This window comes from Scophthalmus maximus, chromosome 11, assembly GCF_022379125.1.
Source record: "Scophthalmus maximus strain ysfricsl-2021 chromosome 11, ASM2237912v1, whole genome shotgun sequence".
NCBI classification, from domain to species: Eukaryota; Metazoa; Chordata; class Actinopteri; order Pleuronectiformes; family Scophthalmidae; genus Scophthalmus; species Scophthalmus maximus.
This window is the reverse complement of record NC_061525.1, coordinates 10,284,155-10,309,191: the sequence shown is the minus strand read 5'-3', so window position 1 is coordinate 10,309,191 and position 25,037 is coordinate 10,284,155. Positions and strand designations below refer to the sequence as shown.

General features: G+C 40.9%; 2 protein-coding genes across 11 annotated transcripts in view; both read right to left on the bottom strand.

Moving 5' to 3' along the window:
* Positions 1–444: 444 nt before the first annotated feature.
* The window catches only part of kiaa0753 (KIAA0753 ortholog), a 33,452-nt gene continuing 8,859 nt past the window's right edge, over positions 445–25,037 (bottom strand). For all 3 annotated transcript variants that reach the window (XM_035623681.2, XM_047335674.1, XM_047335676.1), the window contains exons 15-18: positions 8,681–8,762; positions 8,296–8,416; positions 2,476–2,709; positions 445–1,147 (exon numbers count right to left, since the gene is read on the bottom strand). In XM_035623681.2, the coding sequence (XP_035479574.2) occupies positions 994–1,147; positions 2,476–2,709; positions 8,296–8,416; positions 8,681–8,762 (591 nt within the window). In that variant the 3' untranslated portion in view covers positions 445–993. The remainder of the gene's footprint in view (positions 1,148–2,475; positions 2,710–8,295; positions 8,417–8,680; positions 8,763–25,037) is intronic.
* Positions 9,426–25,037, bottom strand: LOC124850789. 8 transcript variants are annotated; one of them, XM_047335668.1, is made up of 19 exons: positions 24,394–25,037; positions 22,539–22,650; positions 22,281–22,443; positions 21,956–22,148; positions 21,654–21,725; positions 20,383–20,457; positions 20,077–20,166; positions 19,086–19,160; positions 18,781–18,870; positions 17,839–17,913; positions 17,534–17,623; positions 16,675–16,749; positions 16,368–16,457; positions 15,779–15,850; positions 15,559–15,664; positions 15,077–15,147; positions 12,922–14,989; positions 10,941–11,111; positions 9,426–10,202 (listed from the first exon to the last, which is right to left on the bottom strand). In XM_047335668.1, exons 1-19 carry the CDS (start codon positions 24,424–24,426, stop codon positions 9,952–9,954), a joined length of 3,972 nt encoding a protein of 1,323 aa, XP_047191624.1. In that variant the 5' UTR covers positions 24,427–25,037; the 3' UTR covers positions 9,426–9,951. The 8 variants fall into 8 exon arrangements, with proteins under 8 accessions (XP_047191624.1, XP_047191623.1, XP_047191622.1 ...); XM_047335667.1 differs by having other exon boundaries at positions 10,941–11,114; positions 12,922–14,986; positions 24,394–24,874; XM_047335666.1 differs by having other exon boundaries at positions 10,941–11,114; positions 24,394–24,872.

Sequence of the window (25,037 nt, the reverse complement as noted above, 5' to 3'; positions counted from 1 at the left end):
ATGTCTATTCGACGAAGTCTGCACTGTGCTCGGGCTTGTGAAAGCCGGCACGTATTGAGACGCCCACGCAGAATGCAGCCCGGGAAAAATAGAGGCAGCTGATCCAATGTGAGCTAATTCATTCAGTCACTGTATGTCCACTGTCAAAGGCTGGTCCCTGCAGGCCAGAGCAAACATCTGGATGTGTCTCTTCTCTGCTCTGTCTGCATGGGTTTCATGTTGCTATCAAGGGACCCGTGAAGTCGGCCCTGTTTATTTTGAATTCAGAATTGACAACTTTCATCGTGATTATGCAGGAGACATTAGGTCGATGCTAAAATATAAAAGAAGGGCCACATTTTTTAATAAAGATTTGTATTCATTCCTGTCCTGTACTCTCTTGTAACATTGAACATAATTTACTGGGGGGAACAAACATTGACCAAGTGACTTTAAATTAGGCCCTTTTGCTGTTTATAACCTTTATTTAGCTATTAAAGCAAAAGAGGAATTCAAGTTACAAATCCCAAATCATTATGTTGGAGAACGTATGCAATTAATTTATTTCCATATTCCGACGTGAAAAAAGGAAGCGTGAGTAATCCTCAGGGAGATTTTAGACTAGGGGCAAAGGGAGGTCGGTAATCTTATAATCCTCCGTAATGTCATGATGGTCTCTCCAAGCTTATCAAAACTAAACTAACATTCCCAGAGGAATTCAACAGCAGATAGAGATGGACCCTGAAGAGTAATGTGACTAATGCTTCATGTGCAATTCACTGATCTCATCTGCTGCGGTGTCATTAAAAAAGATATATACAATCCCCGTTAAATAAAGCCATTGATGTTGTCACATCAAAGAAGAGTTTCATTCCAAAATGAAATATCTGCATTTGAAACTTGCAAAAATGTAGAAAAAAAAGACCTGGTCTGCAACTGCAGATTGTCCACCAAAATAAATAAATATTACAGTAAACCGCAAGAAACTGCCCCATCCTTGATGCTCGTCACATCCTATTGGCTGACCAGAGCTGGGGCTGGAGCTGGATGTGACAGGATTGGCTGAAGAAACTCTGAGGTGAAGACGGCCTCGGCGTACTCCTCCACAACATCCTGAAACTCTGCAGCCACGTCAGCCACAGCCTCCGACAGCAACTCCTCTGCCAGACTGTGGGACGACAAGCAGCAGAGACATGAGACAGAGAATGTTTTCATCAAAACGTTCACATTTTTTTCAAACTCGCACCTGATATTCGCACCTTGATGTGAAAGGCACAAAATTAAGGAAAATAACAGGCGAGACCGGTGAGCTGGGTGTGGCACACAGCAAAATTTCGGTGTTTTTGTTCACAATGTGTTTTCGCACAAAACAGAGGCAGACTGAGGGAAGGACACAGAGGATGAGTAAGCGCTCTTACAACTCCCCACAAAAACATCAAATCATTACGCTGTCAGTGAAAAATCAATACAGGAAGAGTCTGATTTTAGCACTAGATACAGGTGAAGAATCTACCGGTATGGATTGGGAACATCGATTGGAAAATCGAATAATGATAACTTCAGCTCTACTGAATGGCCTTTTATATTCTGTATATTTAATACTCCAATTATTTAAAATAAATCTCACTCCAAAATTAGCTCTCAGTTAATGTGTGAAAGCAATTTGGCAGCACGAGTTTATTATGTTGTCTTCAGGTTTGCTGAAATGTGGCTGTTTTTATACAGATAGAATGAATGCTTTACCATCTCATCAAAAAGACAGGTTTCTGTCAGAATCCCATGGGGTCCACAGATCTGTGTGTGTGTGTTCTCTCTCCAAAAACACTGACAGAATTGGATGACTTCTCCTCACATTGTAACTTTTTTTGGGGGGGGGGGGGTTCCAAGTTCAGAAAAGTACAGATCTCTCTTGAAACGTTGGTCTGTTGACGTGGGGCTGATTACGAGCCAGTGACATATTCTGTCAGATCCCAGGGGTGGAACTGAGCAGCAGGTTTTTGTGTGTTGTTTTTTTTCAGATTTGGAGCTAAAAAAAAAATATTTACTGGGTTATTTGCAATCCCACACAAATCTGTCTTTTAGATGTTTAGAGCTGATGTATGAATCGTGATGAGAGGGAGTCTTCTGTGTTCTGCATTGCATCCATTTAGAATTCTGTTAGGTATGCAAATATGTGCGTGCGGGAGAAAAACAATGAAACTAGAGATACAGTATGCAAAACATGAACTCTGCATGATGCTCGGAGAACAAGCTCTGACGACTGTACATCGTGTCCTTCAGACACCAAGGGAGAAAACAAGGCAGCAAAGGAGACAAATCTTGCTCTGACGTGGCTTTGGTTACAAAACTAAGCATGTGATAATATGCAGTAAAAAAATTTCATGAGATGACGCAAAAGTGATTTATTATAAGCACCATTTATCTATATCTTCTGACAAGCAGAGAACTATTGTGTTCGGAAACCCTTACTTGTTGCCTTCAACGTCAGTTTTATACCTGTTTGCGACGGCCCAGGGGTTGAAGCTGCCGACGGTCTCGTGAGCCACAACTCGCAGGTAGGCATCGTAGTCTTCCCGGTACCGCCTTATGTTTCTCAGCATACTCCCCGACACAGAGATCACAGTCCCCCTGCTTCTATTCACGGGGCCCGGGAACACCGTACTGGGTCCTGGCTGCTGCTCCTCTTGTGATGCCTGCGGCGTTACGCTGTCCTCAGACATGAAACTGTTTCTGTGGAAACACGAGAGGAAGATCACATGGAGAAGAGAACAGGTGGATTTGTTATGACATCTTTTCATTATCTTGACCGTATGAACTGGGTAAAGGGCCTCTGAGGGCTGCAGCTTCCGAGAGGAGGCAGACCTGTGCATTGATGAAGGAGCCAGGATAGAGTGCGGTGCGGCGAATGGCCAGAAATACTTACTGTGCCCAAATACGAGTCTGAGAGATATGAATTTAGGAGAGGTTTCAGAGTGCAGTTCGGCTCTCTTGTCTGCCCCTTGCTCAGATTGAGTAGGGGCTCAGCTGGGCACTGCCATGGTCTGGCTTTATAATCCTCTCTGCCTGGACAAATCAGCCTGGCTCATGCAACAGCTCTCTGTGCTATATTTAGTGTTGCAGCAGCAAAGCTAAGTGCCTCTCTATTGTGCTCCCGTGCCTCGGCTGAACTTGTTTCCGTTTTGACTGTGGGGGCAGCAAACCAGGGGGTGTCCATAAATATTTAATTGCCAGCACAGTCAACTCCGCTTCCAGGTCAAAATTGGTCGATTTACTGTCTGATGGGCATCCGAGGGCCAGTGTCACAAAAGCAAAAATTCAGCATCCTGCAACCTTCCAATTTACAGAATACAGAATAGCACCCATGCTTGTACAGAATTGCTATTGTACAGAATAGCACCCATGCTTTTCCCCTGTTATTTTCAAAAATGATCAGGGAACAGTTCACCTTTTCTGTCAATGAAAACCTTTTCGCACATTTTGCTACAAAAGATGTCCAAGGGCAAAAGCAATCATGTGTATTTATCTCTGAAAAAAATCTGTATTAGTGGGATCTTTTCACTCTGATCTGCCCCACAAAGCTCCACTGTATGACATCTAGAGTGAGTATTTCAGTCTGTGTGGGCAGTGATTGACAGGGGAACGTAAATTGGGTGGTTGAATCACAAAAAAAATATCCTCTTCCCATCACATTCATCTACCTACAACTTGGACTTGACACAAAAAAAAAACGACAAGAAGCGTTTGCTCTTGACAAGATCACCCTAAATCACTTTCAGGTTCGTCTTCTCATTCCTCTAGAAATTATCCAGTCGTGTATTGCCCGGGAAACAGTGGACCTGGCAGGAGACGGTGCCAAGTGTGATACTTCGAAATCAAAACAGGCTGGACTGAAGCAGAGCTGGGCAAAGCAAAACGTGGTCCAGGGATCGTAGGGGGGATTCACAGAGAGCTTTTCAGAACAGTAGGACAGACCAGTGCAATGAGACACCGGTGGAGGATGAACAGTGTAAAGGATATATTCTTGTTTACTCAGATTTTGTTTTATATTCCAAAAAATATCAAAACAATCAGGCAGCACTGGGGTAAATGTGAGTCTATGATCTCGACTGGATGCAGACGATGGAAGCATCAGCTTTGGGCTTGTTTAAAGTAAAGCTTTTAGTTTAAAGCCCGAGAGGACAACCGTAGCCACAAACAAAGGGGCAGATCGGGGAATCAGAGAGCAGACATATTAAAAAGAAGAAAAAATACATGAAAGGATTAGAATATTGCTAAGAAGGGCTTTCATCTTCTCATTAATTGGCTTGACCCCACTGGTGGAGCTGTGGTGGGTATTTTAGCGTGAGCCAAGTGGGATGGTGGAGTGTGCGTGGGTTCAGTGTCTGGGCTCCTCACCATGGATACATAAATCTTATCTGCTGCTCCGCTGAATTTTCCAAAGATGAAATCTGTCCCTCCATTGTGTGTCGGGGTGGTTTGATAGCGCTCACACGGAGCACGGACACAAACACCGCCAGGGTAAAGATTAATAAGGTCTGCTTTGGAAATATATTTCGAGAGGAGAGTGACAGCGTTATGTCTGGTGACAAATGAGGTTGATAATAATGTAAACAACTGCAGGCCCTCACTTTTGACAGGCTCCACTATTGTAAGTCATGCCACAAAAAGAACTGCAACTATCCTCAGCAGAGACTAGAAGAATAGCCTGAGCAGCTGTAAACGATAAAATGATAGCTGCTTTATGTATAGGCACAGAGAGATATTTGCTTCTGTAAGCTATGTTGCTGTCACATCATTTTTTTTTCTTTCGTGTGTACGTGTGTTTGCATTGCATGCCTGACTCTGTTTTCCTATTGACAACAGAGACTGATGTGTTTATCTGGGCTGGGAAATGTAGGTTATAAACAACTAATCAGTGCTGAGACAACACTGCTCCACATAAATTCAAAAACAAACAGCATTTTTTTAAGGCTCTTTCATACTGTAGAAACTGATTCCGGTTTTCCTTTGAGCCATTTGCTGTATAAGCAGCACAAGAGAAGGATTTTATCAGTGTCATCAATAATTCTCTATCCCGCATCTCTTCCATAGCCTGGTATACTTCATGCTGCTTGCTTGACACAAGAGTTAATGAAATGCATTGCAGGGCTGATGCATACCCTGCACTCCGATGCTGTATATACCCAGTAAATACTTATAATAAAATAAAAATATATAGTAATAATGCCATTTCGTTATGACGTCATCAAGACACTAATCCTACCAAATGATAATTAATTTAATTTTTTTTTTTTTGATCTATATAAGCTTCAGGTTGCATCTATAGTCCTAAAGGCTGCAGAGATATCTCATAAATGTCCTTTTTGAGCTATGCATGATGTAATTTTCTGACTTCATTGTGACATCTTTATGATGTCACTTATGTGACATCATATGATGGGGAATCATTTTCTGATCAATATAAGCTTTAGATTGTCTCTCTAGTCTCTCTATTATCTGTGGCAATATCTTGGAAAATGTGTGTTTCACCAAGTTTGCTGGAAATACGTCGACCCGTATTTGAGTTATTTTGTAAACACACACACACACACACACCTGCTTCCAGCTAGGCTGTTGCGCAGGGTAATTATTCAACTGAGCATTTTTATAATCTGGAGAATTACTTTCCATAACGAGGTCAGCGTGTTGACTAGTTACTCTGTGGAATCAAAGCAGTCATTATCATTACATCTAGATTGTTTTCTTCCGTCATTTGCTCATTTCAGTGTAAGAGGTGAAAAGTTAGCTTTTGGTGCACACGGACAAGCTCATGTTACTCCACAGGTAGCTGAAGGACTACTGTGAAACTAGGTTCCTGTTAAAGACCTACACACTCTGACATGTCCTAATTGACAGGCATTCAAATAAGAGCTAGTTGTTGCGGAGTGAAATTTAGGTTAGGTTGGTTATAACTGTGTGTTTGTTTTGGTATTGCTGACACCGCAGGCTGCAGGTTTGCTGCTTTGCTTCATCTCATTATTTACTGTACGATGTGTCATCTGGGCCGTTTTCATCTGCATTACAGGAAGCCCACTCCTCTCTCTGACAGCTCAGGTCAGTAAACAAAACAACTTATTGGCCCCAGAAGACAGCTCTATAAAACAATGTACCTAATAAACAATTTTCCTCTCCATCACACACCAAATAACTCCCTACTTTATTAGTTCTTGGGGGACAAGGCACTTTGGAGAAAGGGCTGTTATCCCTCTGTAACTGCCCTTACACCAACCGTCTGCTCGCATCTTTTTGTAGGGCATTAAAAAAAACTCCAATATGACACAAACACAACGTTTCATTCAGTGGACAGATTCCCTCACTATTAAAAGTGTAACCTCCACTGGCATCTCTCATTTTTTTTAATAAGAAAACATTGTATGTGACTGTAACTACACAGAACCATTCCCCTTGGCAATTAAATTTGTCCACATAATTGAAACTAGATGTGAAAATTAAGATTTGTTTTCCAGAAAAATAGGTACATTACTCTTCAAGCAGCTTGCAAGTAACTACTGGATTGGTTTGGTCTCCATTCTGCTTTAAATGGACTTATGTGGAAAATGTATTAGAATTAATTGGTTCTTTTTTTTTTTAAATGAGTACAGTTACTGCAAACGTGGGTCCACAAAACATAATGTAAGATAGTTTCAAAAGCATGATCCTCATCAATACAAACAAAGTTGTGCTCTGATGTTCAGTGACACATTTTGGCAATCTTCCCAATCCAACCATCTTATTACAGGTTATATAAATATTGAGGAGCAATTAATAGATGAGATATAGAATTTAAAATAGAGTCTGTGACGACATGATTTGTGAGTCAGCAGACAGCAAAGCTTCCCGCTCTCTATGCTGCTCAAATTGTCTGCTCAACATCAACAAATTTGTTAATCAATGCACCAACACAAATTAATAGCCATTACTCAAACTCAGATAAATCACAGATAAACTCAATAAAAACATCAACCACAATAAATATTTGCCAGATGACCGATGAGTGCTGAAACACTAATCTCATTAATGAATTAGAATGATTTAGTAATAATAATAATAATACATTTCATTTATAGAGCACTTTTCATTGCTAAAAGCAATCTCAAAGTTTTACAACAATAATAATACTAATAGTAATGTTACACAATCACACATCAAATGAAATATGCTTATGCGTGAACTTTTCTCTACTTCAACATACATGTATCTTATGATTAATACTTGAGAACTGTTAAGGTTCCATGTGCACAACTGTGTGAGTTTTATATTTGAAATTTATTAAATAACTTTAAAATCAATTCATTGTTTCTATGAATCCAAGTTTTTTTATGTTAAATTACATCACCTGTAAATGATCCAGTAAGTAATCTGGACTGAGGATAAATGTGATGTAGGCATGTTTGTCTCTGTTTTATCCTACATATATTCAGGAAGCGTCACTACAAATGAGCGGGTTCTCAAATGACTTTGCCACGGTGAGGACGCTGCAAGACTAGCTAACAAAAAAGTAACGAAAAAGCATTATAACAGAACCTGAGGCACTCCAAGTTGGACTGGCTTTAATTCGCTAATGGTCACTGCGTGAATTTTTTGGAAGCAACATCCTGCTGACTTTTCCATTTCACAACTTTGAGTCCTCCTTTCTCTTTCTAAGTTCCTCATTAATTTAAGCAGCAAAGCAGTTGCAGCCAAAGCCCTGGGCAGTAGAGGGTCTCTCTGTGGAGTCTGCTGCCAGAGTCAGGAATAGACTGCCCTGAGTACAGTAGCAACTGAGTGAGTTTTGTGGGATGAGAAAGCCCTCCCGGTGGGAGAGCGATTATAGGGCAACGACACGTCATGCGGTAAAAAAATTAAAAAGTGATTGTGCATCGTTGGAAAAGCATTAACCACTTTACTTTTCATCGAGTCTATAGGCCTAATTAGGCCTATGGTGAATGACTTCCCGTGGATGATTCTGCTGTTGTTCTCTGTTCCAAAGCACAGCCACGGGAAGTCTTTAACTGCAATTCGATACATAGAAAGTGACCGTATATTTCCAAGTAATCAAAATTCACCATTTGCATATGTAAATGCTTAAAAGAAGGTTACATCACAATTTTTTATGAATTAATCAGTATCGTGTCTGAGCAATGCGGAAGACTAGGGAGCCTGAGGAAGTTAAATAGGTCAAACCTTGACAGTCTTTAAGAGAAATAAAAAAAGCAATGAAGAGAGGCATCAGCAAAAGAAGAGGCAGAGAAATGATATGAGAGTAAAAAAAAAATTGTAAAGAACACAGTAACCCACCCGGTCTCCACAGGTTTTTCTAGCACAATATCAGGTGCGGAGGGTAGGATCAGCACTGGCCTGGTAAGCCTAATTGGCTGAGGAGAGGCTGGCCTGGAGCCCGGGGCATGGCACTGATGTCCTGGGAAGGACGGGGAAGAAGGGGAGGAAGGGGCAGTGATAGTGTGTTGTCGACAAAGATGGGGCGGAGCAGGGGACAGACGGATAGACAGAAGGAGAGAGAAAATGAGATGAGCATTCAATCAGAATAACAAGAATTTGCCTACGCTCTTTGTCAGTTGTAGCACTGCCTCCATCTACAGGAGACATCAGGGAAATAATCTCTCTAAACGCAGTTGCAGATGATAAACAGGAGTGTGTGAGTGTTAATTCTTTGTTTTTTTACCTGCTGCTCCAGGTTGGTCCCAGTAAAGAGGGTCTGAATAGGTGACAGAAGCAATGCGTCTCCTCACCTCCTCCTGATCCCTCTGCTCAGACACGCACACGCGCATGCGCACGCACGCACGCACGCACGGACACACGGACACACACACACACACACACACACACACACACACACACACACACACACACACACACGCACATACGGGTTTATATGATTTAGCAGGACATTTTCTCCAAACAGGCCCGGTGGTGGTTAAGGTGGACTACCCTTTCTTGAGGTCCTAGAGCTATGGGAGTTAGGTTAAAACGCTCTAAAAAATCTGAAAAAAATTTGGGTGACTTTAGCTTTCAGTTACACCCTTCCCAACCTCATACATCCTCATAGACAGCACCCAGACACTATTATGGTTTATGTAGACCGTTCTCTTTTTGAGAAAAACGTGGTTAATGGGGTCCAAACAAACATTAAATGGACTTTAAAGGGACAATGATGTCACTTTTTTAAATGTCTCATTAACATAAATACACAACATGACTGCATCAAGCATTAATGGAACAGTCATGATATGATGATGTTATTATCAGAAGAAATGCTCTAGCACATGAACTACTGTCCTACCTCTACATAATACTCAAATGTATGAACATATTAACAAAAATATGTGAATGAAACAAATGTGTTAAGATGTGCATAAAAATAAGTGCACTTAATCCTGAGCATAAGTAAAAAGAACACCCACAATCAATTGAGTCTTGACATTTTAAACTATTGCATTTAAATTGTAAATGTTAGAACTGTCATTCCACACAACTTTGAAAATATGTCATCCAAGATTAACACATCAGAATATCCACAAATAAAAATAAATTAATTAAAACAAAAGAGATCACTGTAGCTTCACAGCTTATTTTAACTGTATATTGGCAACTTTTTTTATAGCTACATTAGCTAAAAAACCAGACCCCTCACCCCCACACATTGTGGGTTAACAGTTTTTTTTTCTAACTTTTTGTTGCCCTCAACAAAAAATAAATAAATTAAAACAAAAGAGAATTGCTCTGGGTTCCCAGCTTGTGTGTGAAGACGTGAAAGTTTAACATATCAGCATAACGAAAACATTAAAAAACAATTATAAATTATAACAAAAGAGATCACTGTAGCTTCATATTATTTTAACTGTATATTGGCATAACTGCACAAGAACCATTAGCTTTCCTGCTTCTAACAAAAAAAAACCCCGACCCCTCACCCCCACACACAGTTTTTACAGTTTACAGTTTTTGTTGCTGCCTTTTTGCAGCCCTCCCTCTGTTTCTGACAAAGTCCCTAATATTTTGGACAGTTCTCTCTGCCAACACGGGCCCCTCTACCTCCTTGCAGTGACTGCACTCAGCTTTGGTGGCCAGTTTTCCTTCTTTTATTTGCTTGCTGAAATAGCGCATCACTGCAGCAACCTCAGCCTTAATCCACACTCTCTTCGGACACAATCTTCTGGCCCCAGCTTCGCGATGGTCAACTTTTCCTGTAAAATATTCAAGGTAGAAAAAAACCTGAGTTGAATCAATGACACAATTGACTAAAATATTCTTGTTAACTTGTTTCTTTGATGAATATGAGTATTTGCTTTAGGTTTTTATTTGATGGCTCACTTGATATAGTTCACCCTGTAGACAAGTCCACTTAGTGTGTGGACACTTTGGAATACACGGACAGGGGAAAAATTTAAGGAAAAATCTGAATAAGCGTGGAGAAACATTAACTGCAGATGGTTTGATGAAGATGAAAACAAAGTGAATCCAATCCTACAGCCTTTACAGCCACAGGAATTCAACCCAGCTGAACACGTCTAAAAGATTTTGGAGCAGCATGTAAGATGTTCTCCACCACCATCTGCAACACCAAATAATATCAGAAAAACTTTGATCTCTAAATTTTAGTTTTGTCTTGATGCCTAGTGATGACACTATGTCCCTTTGTTATGTTTGCACCTGATCTTTCTTGATCTCAAATAGATGAGCAGATTAAATAAAGATTGTACATATAAATGAGGTAATATCATTTTGAGGTGCATCTCTCCAATAGTGAATTGTGAAGCGCATTGCAGCTGTTGTCGGCTCGCCTGTTACAACTTCAGCATTCCGAGCTGCAGGCAATATGGTGGACCTCTGGAGGCCAAGAGACACTTACATGCTTCTGACGTCTTTACATTCCCAGTCGTGTTTACCTTTTTCTTACATTCCAGCAATTTGAAGATGCTTACCTTCAGATGGAGGGGCAGTCTTGATTACTGTGGATGACACCGCTGACACCATTTCCGCAGCTGTGAATGTTGAGTCTGCATCATCCACAGGTTTGCTGGTTCCACACCCTGCTTCATCACTCTCAGGCTCACTTTCCCTGTCCTTGGCCTCAGCATCACTTACCGCGATTTCTTCTGGTAAATTGATAAAAAAAACAAAAACATTTTTTACATTCCATGCTTAATATATAGTAGCATAATTTCAGACCAAAATTCTGTAAATTGGTTTACAGTGTTAACTGAAGAACCCTATTAGGTGAGTTAAGAATCTAAAGCAGGGTTCTCCAAACTGACAATCATGATTGACCGGTCAGTTTTCGTGAGGATCAAAATGCATTTCACTTGAATTATCATCATCATTTTCACCTATCCCAATTTCCTATTGCCTATTGGGGCTGGATTTGACAGTACTGAATTATTCCTAATTGAAATCAATCACTAAACTTTTCTGCTGCTCTTCGTTCACAATAAAAGCTTTCAATGACAAATTACATAAAGGCTTTTTAGCAGCTACAGGAAATGCAGTCACTGAGGTTAGCACTGACTGTTATCGTTTGCTATAACTTGATCCACACAACCAGTTATGGACATATATTGTGTGCATTTACCCCTAGTGGCTCATTAACAACCACAGAGAGCAAGCTGATAGATGTTGAACTTTAAATATATATTAAAGATGTCTGTGACTGTCTCACCTCTGTGTCTTTTGTTTTGGATCAGTCTAGTTAAGTCTCAATGTTGTGGTGTTTGTAAATTTGTAATTGTAATTTAGTCATTGTAAGTCATTGTTTTTTGTTGGTGTGTGAAGCACTTTGTATACTTTTTAAAGTGTTAATAAATAAAAGCTTTACTTCCTTTCTAAATAGATTTGGAATTCAAAATTTCTATGATTTATTGGGTATTGGTGGGGGTAGAGGGCATTGTCTTACATGTTGGTCCAAAATCTTTTTATTGTTCAGCTGGGTTGAGATCTGGTGACTGTGAAGGCTTCAGGATTTTATTCACCTCATTTTAATATTCATCTGAAGCTGGGTGACAAATTAAGGTAAAAACCTGAATAAATCACGAGTAAAACCATAACAAATGCAGTTGATTCCACACAGGTGCTGACAACGCGTCATGTGACGAGACTCTCTGTCCAATCAGCAGTCGGCAGTGTTTTCACGTCACATTTTAGTATCGGCTTAGCTCGATTGGAACCTGGCCAGATGTGGGACTAAAAAGTACCAGGTTCCATCCCTAGTGGAAAAAGCTAAATAAAGCGAGCAGAGTCGAGCCAGTACTATGCAGTGGAAAAGCACCATTAGAGGACCTGCAGATCAATACAAAGCAGTTCTTAGAGACCCCCCTTATCCTATGATGAAACATTTCTATCCTGATGGGAGTGCTCTCTTCTAGGATGGCAATGCTTGTGAATCATATGCTGTGGCCTTCACAGTCCCCACGTCTAAACCCAGTTGAACTCTGGGAGATTTTGGACCGACTTGTTAGACAATGCTCTCTAGCATCATCATCAAAAAAGCCAAATGAGGGAATATCATTTGGAAGAATGATGTTCATCCCTCCAGTAGAAGCAATGCTGAGGAGTACTCTAACTCCAGTGGTGGCCAAACACCACAAGACATTTTGTGTTTTTTTTCTCTTTCACCTCATCTGTCTGTATGTCTGAGTATTTAGTTTCTAGTTAGTTTGCTTACAAATATTTATTTGGACAATATATATATTTTTTTAAAATGACAAAATCACATTGTGATTCAGTTTCCACTGAAACAATAATGCTGAATTATTACCAAGCCCTACTGTGGGCTTTTATTCCCGTTTTTCTGAACAGTGGACCTTATATATGGATATGAAAATGAAATAAATTCAAATCCTTTGACTTAAATAAGAAAAAGAAATAAACACTCAGAAACTTATCTACAAAAAAAATTTCTGTACAAACCTTCAATTTCAATCTCATCCAGTGATCTCCCCTGCATGCTGGAAAGATCTCCTTTTTCCATTGACAAAAGCAGTTTGGAAATCTTGGCCAGTTGAGTTGTGGGAACTGGTAATCTGTAGAAATCGCGGTGAACACGGATGTCGTGACCCAAGAAATCTGCAACCTGATCAAGTTCATTGTTTTTTAAATTAAGGACCTGCGAGAGTGTAGCAACATGTTTCCTGAGATGTGTTGACCTAAGGTACTCAGGGTGCTTTGCTCCACACTGACTTGCATGAACACGTAAACAGTCCTGTCCTCTGTAGTAGCTCATTGATTTGGGTCTTGCAAACAGGAAGACATTTGTGGCACAAACATTACATTCAGCTCTGTTACTGACAAGAAGTGACAGGGCATCAACCATTCTTGGTGTGAGCAGAACTGCAACCTTTCTGCCTCTTTTTCCCATTATTTCGATTCGGCTAAAATAGTTGCAGAGTCTCTTCTCAGTCTTTGACAAACCCATGGCCACATCGTCATGGAGCTTTGTGTTGTCTCTTTCATGAAAACTTTTGAGACGCATTTTTGAAACCTCCCCAGCACGTCTTCGATTGAACACAATGATTTGTGCAAGAGTGACTTTTGCAAGTTGAGCATAGTTCTGAGTGGTAGCTGTCTCCTTCAAGTTGCAAAATGAACTTTCTGCAGATTTGTCAAGGTAGCGATGAAGGGTCTGAACATCTTCTGTGAAGGGCAATGTTGATGGCTTGTTGTATTTTGCATCACTCAGTGTGTTCAGGGCTCTATGAGACACCAACTCAGACCACTTGGACATTTGCAACTTCTTGAATATTTCAGTGGACCTGATCAGTTCTTGATCTTCTGCCATGAGTGCCCTACAATGAACAATGTCACAGATTTTCTGTAGTGCATGTCCCAGTTTCAGCGCAAGGCTTGGTGTAAGGTATGAGGCTTTTTCTTCATCAAAACCTGCAACTTTCTTTACTGCTTGCACAACTCTCTGGAAGTTAGCAGGTTTAACAGCTTCCTCTAAGTTTTGTACTGAGAAATCTGTGCGCAGACATAACAACAAACGCCCCACTTCACGCAGCTTCTGTCGCAGGTACTCATGTTTTGTAGGGTCTTGTCCGTGTTTGTTGTAGAGCGACTGGGCAAACTGAATAATAGATAGGTCATTTCGCACAATGGAGGCAATCTCATCCTGTTTCATGACACCAAGGAGCTTCCACACTCCACTTGAGATCTGCTGAGAGAATGCAGACTCGTGAGCTGCAGCCAAAGCCAGCACTTTAGTTCTCCCAGGTTCTTTATCCAAATCTTGGTTTTCTGGCTTAAAGGGGCATCTGCGGACATGTCTCCAAAGCTCCTTACGAATGTACATCCCTTGACAGTGCATACAGTGAATGAACTTTCCTGGTTGTGATTTAGCTTTTGGTTTCCTTTTCACTTTGACTGGTCCTGTTCCACCTTGTAAAACTTCAGTGTTGTGTTGAAAATTTCCCTTATTCCTCATTTTTTCTAATATTGTCTTGCGCTCTTTTGAGTCTTCTGGAAGGGAAAATGCACGTACAACTTCAGCATGTGTCTTGTGTGTTCTCAAATGGCGGGAGATCTTGCTTTGTGGCTTACCACAAATGTAACAGTAATTTTTTTTACTAAAAATGAGATGTGGCAAGTCTTGTTCATGAAGTTCACCTTTACCCTCTGGATCCCTTGATGAGTCTTTGATGGAATTTCCTGAATCAGATGCGACTTCCATGGGATCTTCAAGAGGTGGATGTTTTGAAGTGCTGGGCACAACTAGGATGTTTGTGTCTGAGGCATCAGATGTTCCAACATCGGGTTTTACCACTTTCTCTTGAATTTGTGTAGCTTTCAACAGTCTTGGCATCAAGTGTATGCTTGCATCTGAATAGTCATCGTCATCATCGTGTGAGTCTGAGTTGGGTACGTAGTCCATATCGGATACGTAATCCTCATCATCCAATATTTGGTTCAGTTCTGAATGTGGAAGGTCGTCTTCATCTGAAAGCAGTTCATCCCCAGAAGACCTAGGGAACTTTTGCTGCTGAAATGATGAGAAAGCAAATCATTTTATGTGGTGATGGACACTTAAAGATGGTTCAAGTTCAACAACCTTGAAGAGGATACTCACCTGTGATGGGTCTTGGATGTAATCAGTTGTTATTTGTCTGAGGCAGGATTTATGCCAGACCCCGGAACAAACTGTAACACATTTTGAGTATATTAATTTTAGCACTGTGCGGCTATATACGTTTTTCTCTTGTCATAACACTGTAGTGATCTAGAACACAAAAAACAGCAAAGACTTTTAACTGTTTAAAAAACAAAGGTGGATTCAGGAAAACAATAAGCATAACAGTGTCCATGTCAATTAGGCAAAACGAAACATCTTTAAGTAATCTGGAGCACATGCCACGATCTAGACTCAGAGGTAGCAGTGTTCAGTTTCATCATGATACCTTTTTACTCATCATAAAACTCGAAAAATTGTTTGTATAATAGCCTATGAAAAGGAGAAGTTTTCATAGGTGTTTCTTTACAGAGTAGTTCATCATACATTAGAGCACATCAAATATATCCACTTACTGCCCTCTGTCACACTAAACATCTCACCTCTGCAGCGATAGCCAAGCCACTTGAAGGCAGATACTGGTCCCACACACTGAACGCATCTGTCCAAAGAGGAGACTGTTGTGCACACCAGGCGATGTTTGCAACACTGTTGGCAAGTGCAAGAGCAGTAAGATGTGAAAAACCTTTACATGTTGATATCTACTGAATCCTGAGAAAAATAATCCAATCAAAGACATTATAAATCTGATATTCAATATACCTTTTCACTGTTGAAAACTGTATCAGTCTCATTTGGACTCGTGAGCTGATTTTGGTTAGTCTCAGTGGTCAACTAAAAAAGAGAACAAGAGCAAACAGGTAAAAAAATTACCACAGTGTTCTGTGTCTAATTGGTTGGTTTCCTTTCTCTATAAATTGTTTAAACCAGAAAAAAGATGTAAGTTTAAAAGTGTGGGCTTTTAAAGTTCTCTGAAGAATATCTTTGAGTATTGTGGAGATTGGGACATAAAAATAATCACACTCTTTGCAGAAGTATGAAAACCAGGAGTCAGGTATGATGAAAAAAAGGAATGATGAAAAAAAACAAACTGAAACACTGTTCTCTGAATTTTTTAATTTGTCTTTCCCATACATCTATGGATTGTCTCTACGAGACCAAATAACTGTACATCGCCGCTGTTCAATTGACTCCTATACCTTCTGGCAACCAGAGAAAATACAGACACCACAGATCAGTGTGCCCAGTCTATATTAAATCTACTCTGAAATGTGGTAGATGTGATCACTAGGTTAATAACAAAATAGCCAGAGAAAACTAGTCTTAAAACTAAAAAAGTAGATCAATTTACCTTTTCAATCTTGCCAAGTGGATCCAGAACTGGACTTGGCAGATTCCAGTAAATCGCAGCCAGCTTGTTCGGGCTGCCCTCAGCCATCATCTGTAGCAGATTAAGCAGAGGAAAGGGACAATTAACAGACATGTACTGGGGATGTACCACTAGAGATGATATTTGGGTTCTAGATAAAAGAAACAATCCAACTGTTTACAAAAGCATGACAGGGAAATTTTTGGTTTAAAGCTCACTGGGTAATTTTATACGATATAGAACAACAGGGCAAGATATTAATGGAAGTCTATGTTTTATGACAACATACCTCTTCAACATCTTCACTTGACGAAGGGCAATTTGTGGCTTCACAACCCCTCTGAGACGTGTCCTCGTCAACATACTGTAAGAAAGAAAAAACAGTAAAGATTACCATTAACATCTTGAAGACAAGGATGTTCCCTGTCTAACATTAAATGAAAAGTATCATGGTTGTGTTTTTGCATGTGTTTTGAGGGAAACAAATCTGCTTTGGAACAGGCAACATCAGTCTATACATTATGAAAACTACAATCTCCAAAGTTAATGTTAACTGATGAATTCAGCATTTTGTTGTTCCAATGTTGCTGTAAGGCTTTTTCACTAAGTGACATCATACCTGTAGACTTGTTAGATTAGATGTGGTTCATTTAAATTATATCTTGTCATGAATCCCATTTATTAATGTTGACTGGGTTCCTATTCATGACATGTAACTAGACAACTTACCATAAACATTAAACTAACATGCAGATCAAATGTAGGTGGTCCAAGTAATCTTAAAAACCAAAGTGATGCCACTATGAACACCACCTGGAGTCAGGACCACATAAACACTGAGGTCCTCCTAAGACATAAAAGGTGTTTAACTGGTCGACACACACATACACTGATATATCATAGTAGCTTGGGCTTTGAAAAGCATTTCATGTCAATGTCCTTATAAACTAAGGTCCATATAAACCATATTACACTCAGACAACTGCAGACACACACAGCATTTCCTTTCAATGTCTTTAAATATTAAGCTCCATGTAAACCATATCACACTCAGACAACTGCAGACACAGCGCATCAGTGAAACATTTTGGCAATTTCAATTTTTTGCCACAAGCAACCTCATTAATCGGTGCATTAGATTCATTCACCTTTTCAACCTTGCCAAGTGGATCCAGAACTGGACTTGGCAGATTCATGGAACTCGCAGCCAGCAAGTTCGGGCTGCCCTCAGCCATCATCTGTAGCAGATAAAGCAGAGGAAAGGGACAATTAACAGACATGTACTGGGGATGTGCCATTAGAAATGATATTTGGGGTCTAGATAAAAGAAACCATCCAACTGTTGACAAAAGCACGAGAGGGAAACTTTGGTTTAAAGCTCACTGGGTAATTTTATATGATATAGAACAACAGTGAGAGATAAAATGGAAATCAATGTTTTGTGACAACATACCTCTTCAACATCTTCACTTGACGAAGGGCAATTTGTGGCTTCACAACCCCTCTGAGACGTGTCCTCGTCAACATACTGTAAGAAAGAAAAAACAGTAAAGATTACCATTAACATCTTGAAGACAAGGATGTTCCCTGTCTAACATTAAATGAAAAGTATCATGGTTGTGTTTTTGCATGTGTTTTGAGGGAAACAAATCTGCTTTGGAACAGGCAACATCAGTCTATACATTATAAAACTACAATCTCCAAAGTTAATGTTAACTGATGAATTCAGCATTTTGTTGTTCCATTGTTGCTGTAAGGCTTTTTCACTAAGTGACATCATACCTGTAGACTTGTTAGATTAGATGTGGTTCATTTAAATTATATCTTGTCATGAATCCCATTTATTACTGTTGACTGGGTTCCTATTCATGACATCTAACTAGACAACTTACCATGAACATTAAACTAACATGCAGCTCAAATGTAGGTGGTCCAAGTAATCTTAAAAACCAAAGTGATGCCACTATGAACACCACCTGGAGTCAGGACCACATAAACACTGAGGTCCTCCTAAGACATAAAAGGGGTTTAACTGGTCGACACACATACACTGATATATCATAGTAGCTTGAGCTTTGAAAAGCATTTCATGTCAATGTCCTTATAAACTACTGTCCATATAAACCATATCACACTCAGACAACTGCATACACGTAGACACACACAGCATTTCATGTCAATGTCCTTATAAACTACGGTCCATATAAACCATATTACACTCAGACAACTGCAGACACACACAGCATTTCATTTCAATGTCCTTAAATATTAAGCTCCATGTAAACCATATCACACTCAGACAACTGCAGACACACAGAGCATCAGTGAAACATGTTGGCTGTTTAAAATTTTTGCCATAAGTAACCTCATTAATCAGTGCATTAGATTAATTTACCTTTTCAACCTTGCCAAGTGGATCCAGAACTGGACTTGGCAGATTCATGGAAATCGCAGCCAGCTTGTTCGGGCTGCCCTCAGCCATCATCTGTAGCAGATAAAGCAGAGGAAAGGGACAATTAACAGACATGTACTGGGGATGTACCATTAGAAATTATATTTGGGGTCTAGATAAAAGATACCATCCAACTGTTGACAAAAGCACGAGAGGGAAACTTTGGTTTGAAGCTTACTGGGTAATTTTATACGATATAGAACAACAGTGAGAGATAAAATGGAAATCGATGTTTTGTGACAACATACCTCTTCAACATCTTCACTTGACGAAGGGCAATTTGTGGCTTCACAACCCCTCTGAGACGTGTCCTCGTCAACAAACTGTAAGAAAGAAAAAACAGTAAAGATTACCATTAACATCTTGAAGACAAGGATGTTCCCTGTCTAACATTAAATGAAAAGTATCATGGTTGTGTTTCTGCATGTGTTTTGAGGGAAACAAATCTGCTTTGGAACAGGCAACATCAGTCTATACATTATAAAACTACAATCTCCAAAGTTAATGTTAACTGATGAATTCAGCATTTTGTTGTTCCATTGTATGTCTACGGACAACTCCGTTACTAGAATGATCTCAGACTCTACCTTGAAGAAGTTGCTGTAAGCCTTTCTCACTGAGTGACATCATACCCGTATACTTGTAAGATTAGATGTGGTTCATTTAAATGAGACCTTGTCATGAATTCCATTTATTACTGTTGACTGGGTCCCTATTCATGACATGTAACTAGACAACTTACCATACACATTAAACTAACATGCAGATCAAATGTAGGTGGTCCAAGTAGTCTTAAAAACCAAAGTGATGCCACTATGAACCCCACCTGGGATCAGGACCACATAAACACTGTGGTCCTCCTAAGACATAAAAGGTGTTTAGCTGCTCGACACACACATACACTGAGATATCATAGTAACTTAAGCTTTTACAAACATTTCATGTCAATGTCCTTATAAATTATGGTCCATATATACCATATCACACTCAGACAACTGCATACACAGACACACAGCATTTCATGTCAATGTCCTTATAAACTACGGTCCATATAAACCATATTACACTCAGACAACTGCAGACACAGCATTTCATGCCAATGTCCTTAAATATTAAGCTCCATGTAAACCATATCGCACTCAGACAACTGCAGACACACAGAGCATCAGTGAAACGTGTTGGCTGTTTAAATTTTTTGCCATAAGTAACCTCATTAATCGGTGCATTAGATTAATTTACCTTTTCAACCTTGCCAAGTGGATCCAGAAGAGGACTCGGCAGATTCATGGAACTCGCAGCCAGCTTGTTCGGGCTGCCCTCAGCCATCATCTGTAGCAGATAAAGCAGAGCAAAGGGACAATTAACAGACATGTAATGGGGATGTACCACTAGAGATGATATTTGGGGTCTAGATAAAAGAAACCATCCAACTGTTGACAAAAGCACCAAGGGGGAAACTTTGGTTAAAAGCTCACTGGGTAATTTTATACGATATAGATCAACAGTGAGAGATAAAATGGAAATCAATGTTTTATGACAACATACCTCTTCAACATCTTCACTTGACGAAGGGCAATTTGTGGCTTCACAACCCCTCTGAGACGTGTCCTCGTCAACATCCTTTAACAACAGAAAAAACAGTAAAGATTACCATAAATATCTTGAAGACAAGGTTGTTCCCTGTCTAACATTATGTTTAAATTATCATGGTTGTGTTTCTGCATGTGTTTTGAGGGAAACAAATCTGCTTTGGAACAGGCAACATCAGTCTATACATTATAAAACTACAATCTCCAAAGTTAATGTGAACTGATGAATTCAGCATTTTGTTGTTCCATTGTATATCTACAGACAACTTCGTTACTAGAATGATCTCAGACTCTACCTTGAAGAAGTTGCTGTAAGCCTTTCTCACTGAGTGACATCATACCTGTATACTTGTTAGATTAGATGTGGTTCATTTAAATGAGACCTTGTCATGAATTCCAGTTATTACTGTTGACTGGGACCCTATTCGTGACATGTAACTAGACAACTTACCATACACATTAAACTAACATGCAGATCAAATGTAGGTGGTCCAAGTACTCTTAAAAACCAAAGTGATGCCACTGTGAACACCACCTGGGATCAGGACCACATAAACACTGTGGTCCCCCTAAGACATAAAAGGTGTTTAGCTAATCGACACACACGCATACACTGAAATATCATAGTAACTTAAGCTTTGACAAGCATTTCATGTCAATGTCCTTATAAACTACGGTCCATATAAACCATATCACACTCAGACAACTGCATACACACAGATACAGCATTTCATGTCAATGTCCTAATAAACTACGGTCCATATAAACCATATCACACTCAGACAACTGCATACACACAGACACACAGCATTTCATGTCAATGTCCTTATAAATTACGGTCGATATAAACCATATCACACTCAGACAACTGCATACACACAGACACAGCATTTCATAGACAATTTACCAAACACATTAAATTAACATGCAGATCAAATGTAGGTGGTACCATACTTTTAAACGCTTCTCCACTACAATTCTATTTGATTGTGTTAGCCTTAGTTTCAAAGAGTTGAACCAATAAATGGCCTGTAGAAGCACAGTACAATTAACAGGGTCCCAGTCAACAAGTGTAGTTTTGTTCATACTACAGCAAAATGTCCTTTTATTTTTTCCACTTTAAATTCTCAAACCTGGTCATTTTAACAAAAAAGAAACTACAAGTGGGTAACTAGGAAATGAGAAAAATTTTCTTTGTAGTTAGACTATAAAGAAATCACTTCTTACTTTTTCACTTGTACAAGGCTTTGATGTGGGTGGTCCCTCACCATGTATCGTCTCCAAAGACTTGCCAGGATTCTAAACATTTTAACAGACATCAGACAAATGAGATCAACTAAAATGACATTTTATAACAGTCAGTATTTTTGATGTGGCAGTTTAGTTGTTTTGTTTTACAATATCAACTAATGGTGTGAATAATGCTGTAAAGATATTTGGACAATATTTAGTATTTATGTGCAATTTTCTGTGGTTAGAGCATTTCATTTATGAGAACTATCAATTTCACAAAGTAGAATTTTAAGCACCTTGCATCTCCATGGCCAGTTTGAGTCACCATAATTGTAGGTGATCTCCTCTCCTGGACCTATGTCTCTTACTGCAAATAAGCACAGATGGGGCTTCCCTTTTACGGTAAAGTACTTCATCCTGGCATTAGGGTTTAAATGGTCATCATTTACCACTCTTCCAAATGACCCATCCTCAGTCGATGCATCAACACTACAAAAACACAAGTAACAATTAATTTCAAAACACACAATTTAGACAAGGTAAATTTGCCTGACTTAAAAATTTATGTTGAGCACACAAAGCAATTATTATCAAAATAAGCATATTAACATTAGTACGCACCACCACAGTTTTCCATTGAAATGGAACTCAAACATAAAGACTTTGAGGTGGTCATGGTAGACTCTCTGTCTCCTCTCACATTCTTGCTTGGTTATCAGTTCACCTCTGTATTCCACCAGAAAGTCTCCTTTTTCAAATGGAGCAGAGGTGAAGATACCACGACCTAGGTCATACACAAATAACAAATAAGTGACAAATAGCAAGGTGACATTTAAAAGAAAGTTTAATTATGATTATACAGACAGTGATTCAACTTACCTTTGATGGCATTGATGTATTTGATGTCAAGTGCCACTTTGTCCCTTCCAGCAGTAATATAAAATGTTGCATCTTCCTTTGGGTTAACACGTCTTCTCCTCTGCATGTTTTGCTTTCAGAAGGCAATAAACTTATCTTAATTTGTATGACAAGCATGATCAGAAAAAAAGTATAACTGTGAAAAGGCAGTGAGATCCACCTTAACTTTTTCAGTCTAAAAAAATAACCCCAACCAAACATTTCAACAGTGATTGTCTGATCTTCAGAAAATAATCTAAACTGTGACATTCACAGGATGCTCAATGAACAGACTTCATACCTCATACCTACCAGTAAAATTAGTAAAAACATTCAAACTGTGAAATAATATAAACCAACACTCACAAAATAAACCAGATAGCATGGTTTCCCCTTGTTCTTTTGTTTTTTACATTGTTAATGATATTACATTTTCATTCAACTAAATTAGAAACATCCTCTTACAGGCCCAGAAAACCAAAGCAGTTAAATGAACAGAAACTAACAATGACAATAGTCAAAACCTGAGCTCAAAGCTTGCTGCTTTCTACTTCTTCGTACAAGGCCCATTTCCACTGGCACTTTTGGCCGCACCGAGCCACATTCAGCTGAGGTCCGGCGCCCGACGCCCCGACAACCCGCCGCCGCCCCGCCGCCCCGGCCCCGCTGCTGCCAGCCCCGCTGCCCCGGCCCCGCTGCTGCCAGCCCCGCTGCCCCACTCCGCCCCGGCCCCGCTGCTGCCAGCCCCGCTGCTGCCAGCCCCGCCGCCCCGGCCCCGCTGCTGCCAGCCCCGCTGCCCCACTCCCACTGCTGCCAGCCCCGCTGCCCCGGCCCCGCTGCTGCCAGCCCCGCCGCCCCGGCCCCGCTGCTGCCAGCCCCGCTGCCCCACTCCCACTGCTGCCAGCCCCGCCGCCCCGGCCCCGCTGCTGCCAGCCCCGCTGCCCCACTCCGCCCCGGCCCCGCTGCTGCCAGCCCCGCTGCCCCACTCCCACTGCTGCCAGCCCCGCCGCCCCGGCCCCGCTGCTGCCAGCCCCGCTGCCCCACTCCGCCCCGGCCCCGCTGCTGCCAGCCCCGCTGCTGCCAGCCCCGCTGCCCCACTCCCACTGCTGCCAGCCCCGCCGCCCCGGCCCCGCTGCTGCCAGCCCCGCTGCCCCACTCCGCCCCGGCCCCGCTGCTGCCAGCCCCGCTGCCCCGCTCCCACTCCGGCCCGGCCCCGCTGCTACCGGCGCCGCAGTAAAGCGAACCGGACGCCATTTGAGCTTCCAGAGTGTATTTAATCAGCTCTGGTTTTACGTTGCGCAGGAATTACACTTAACTCTGTAAGGGCAAATGTGAGGGCACCAGACCACAGTTTCCCCCCACAGCCCAAAGTGCGGCTCCGGGCGGCGCATCATCAGTTGAGAGCACACCCACAACCAGGTAGCCCTGCTGGGATGGAGAAGCAAACACCTGCCGGGCCTGGCAGATGAGCCGAGCCAGCACGTGTATATGGCTAGGCAAACGTAGCAACAAACATATTGACTTTGCCTAGCAAGCTACCAACAATCAAATAAAGGTAATTTTTTTCTGTGCTGTATACTTTATTGCTTGGTTTTGAATTAAAAAATACCTGAGCTGCCAACTTATGTTAGTTACTTCTGCCCTGTTCTCTGCCGACTGTACTCTGTTTTAATAGCAAATAAATGTATGTTCGTGGCTTAACGAGCTGCACGAAGCCGCTAAGAAACTTAGCTCTGCTAGCCTAGCACATGCACCGACTAAAAGCAACTTTGGCTTACACTGCAAAAAGCATAAAATCAACCATATGTATGTTATATTTACAAATTTAAATCCTTACCGTCGTGTACAGCGCTGTCCCAGTAGGCTTCATCAGTTACGCCATGTTGTTGTTCTCCAGGTACATTTAATTTTTAAAAGGCGACAGCCGAAACGTGGTCAGGAGTAGCGTCGACTCGTCTGGCTGTATGCCCCGCCCACATAGGTCAACCACCCAATCACAACACAGCGCGCGCAAATTGCACTTGTGTATCAGAAATGTGTAAGAAACTGCAATCTACGACCCACCGATGGGGTCCGCTGTGCTATACACTGGGATACACTCAAAATCAGGTCAAGTGGTAAAAAAGGACTTTCAAAGAAAATGAGAATATATGTTAGTTAGACACTAACAAATGCTTATACACTCTTTGAATTAGGCGGACCTTGGCATAGTCCGCCTAATCCCACTAGGTCCGCGGAGCCCAGGTGAAATGTCAGGTACAATGTCCTTCCAAACCACATATACCAACACGCACACACACACACACACACACACACACACACACACACACACACACACACACACACACACACACACACACACACAGAGAGAAACACATTTTATAAAGATATTTCCCACTTGCTAAAGGCGAACTACATCGGTAAGCAACAGCAGACCACAGCTGTCATAACAGCTCACTATAAATAACCAACCGTTAGACG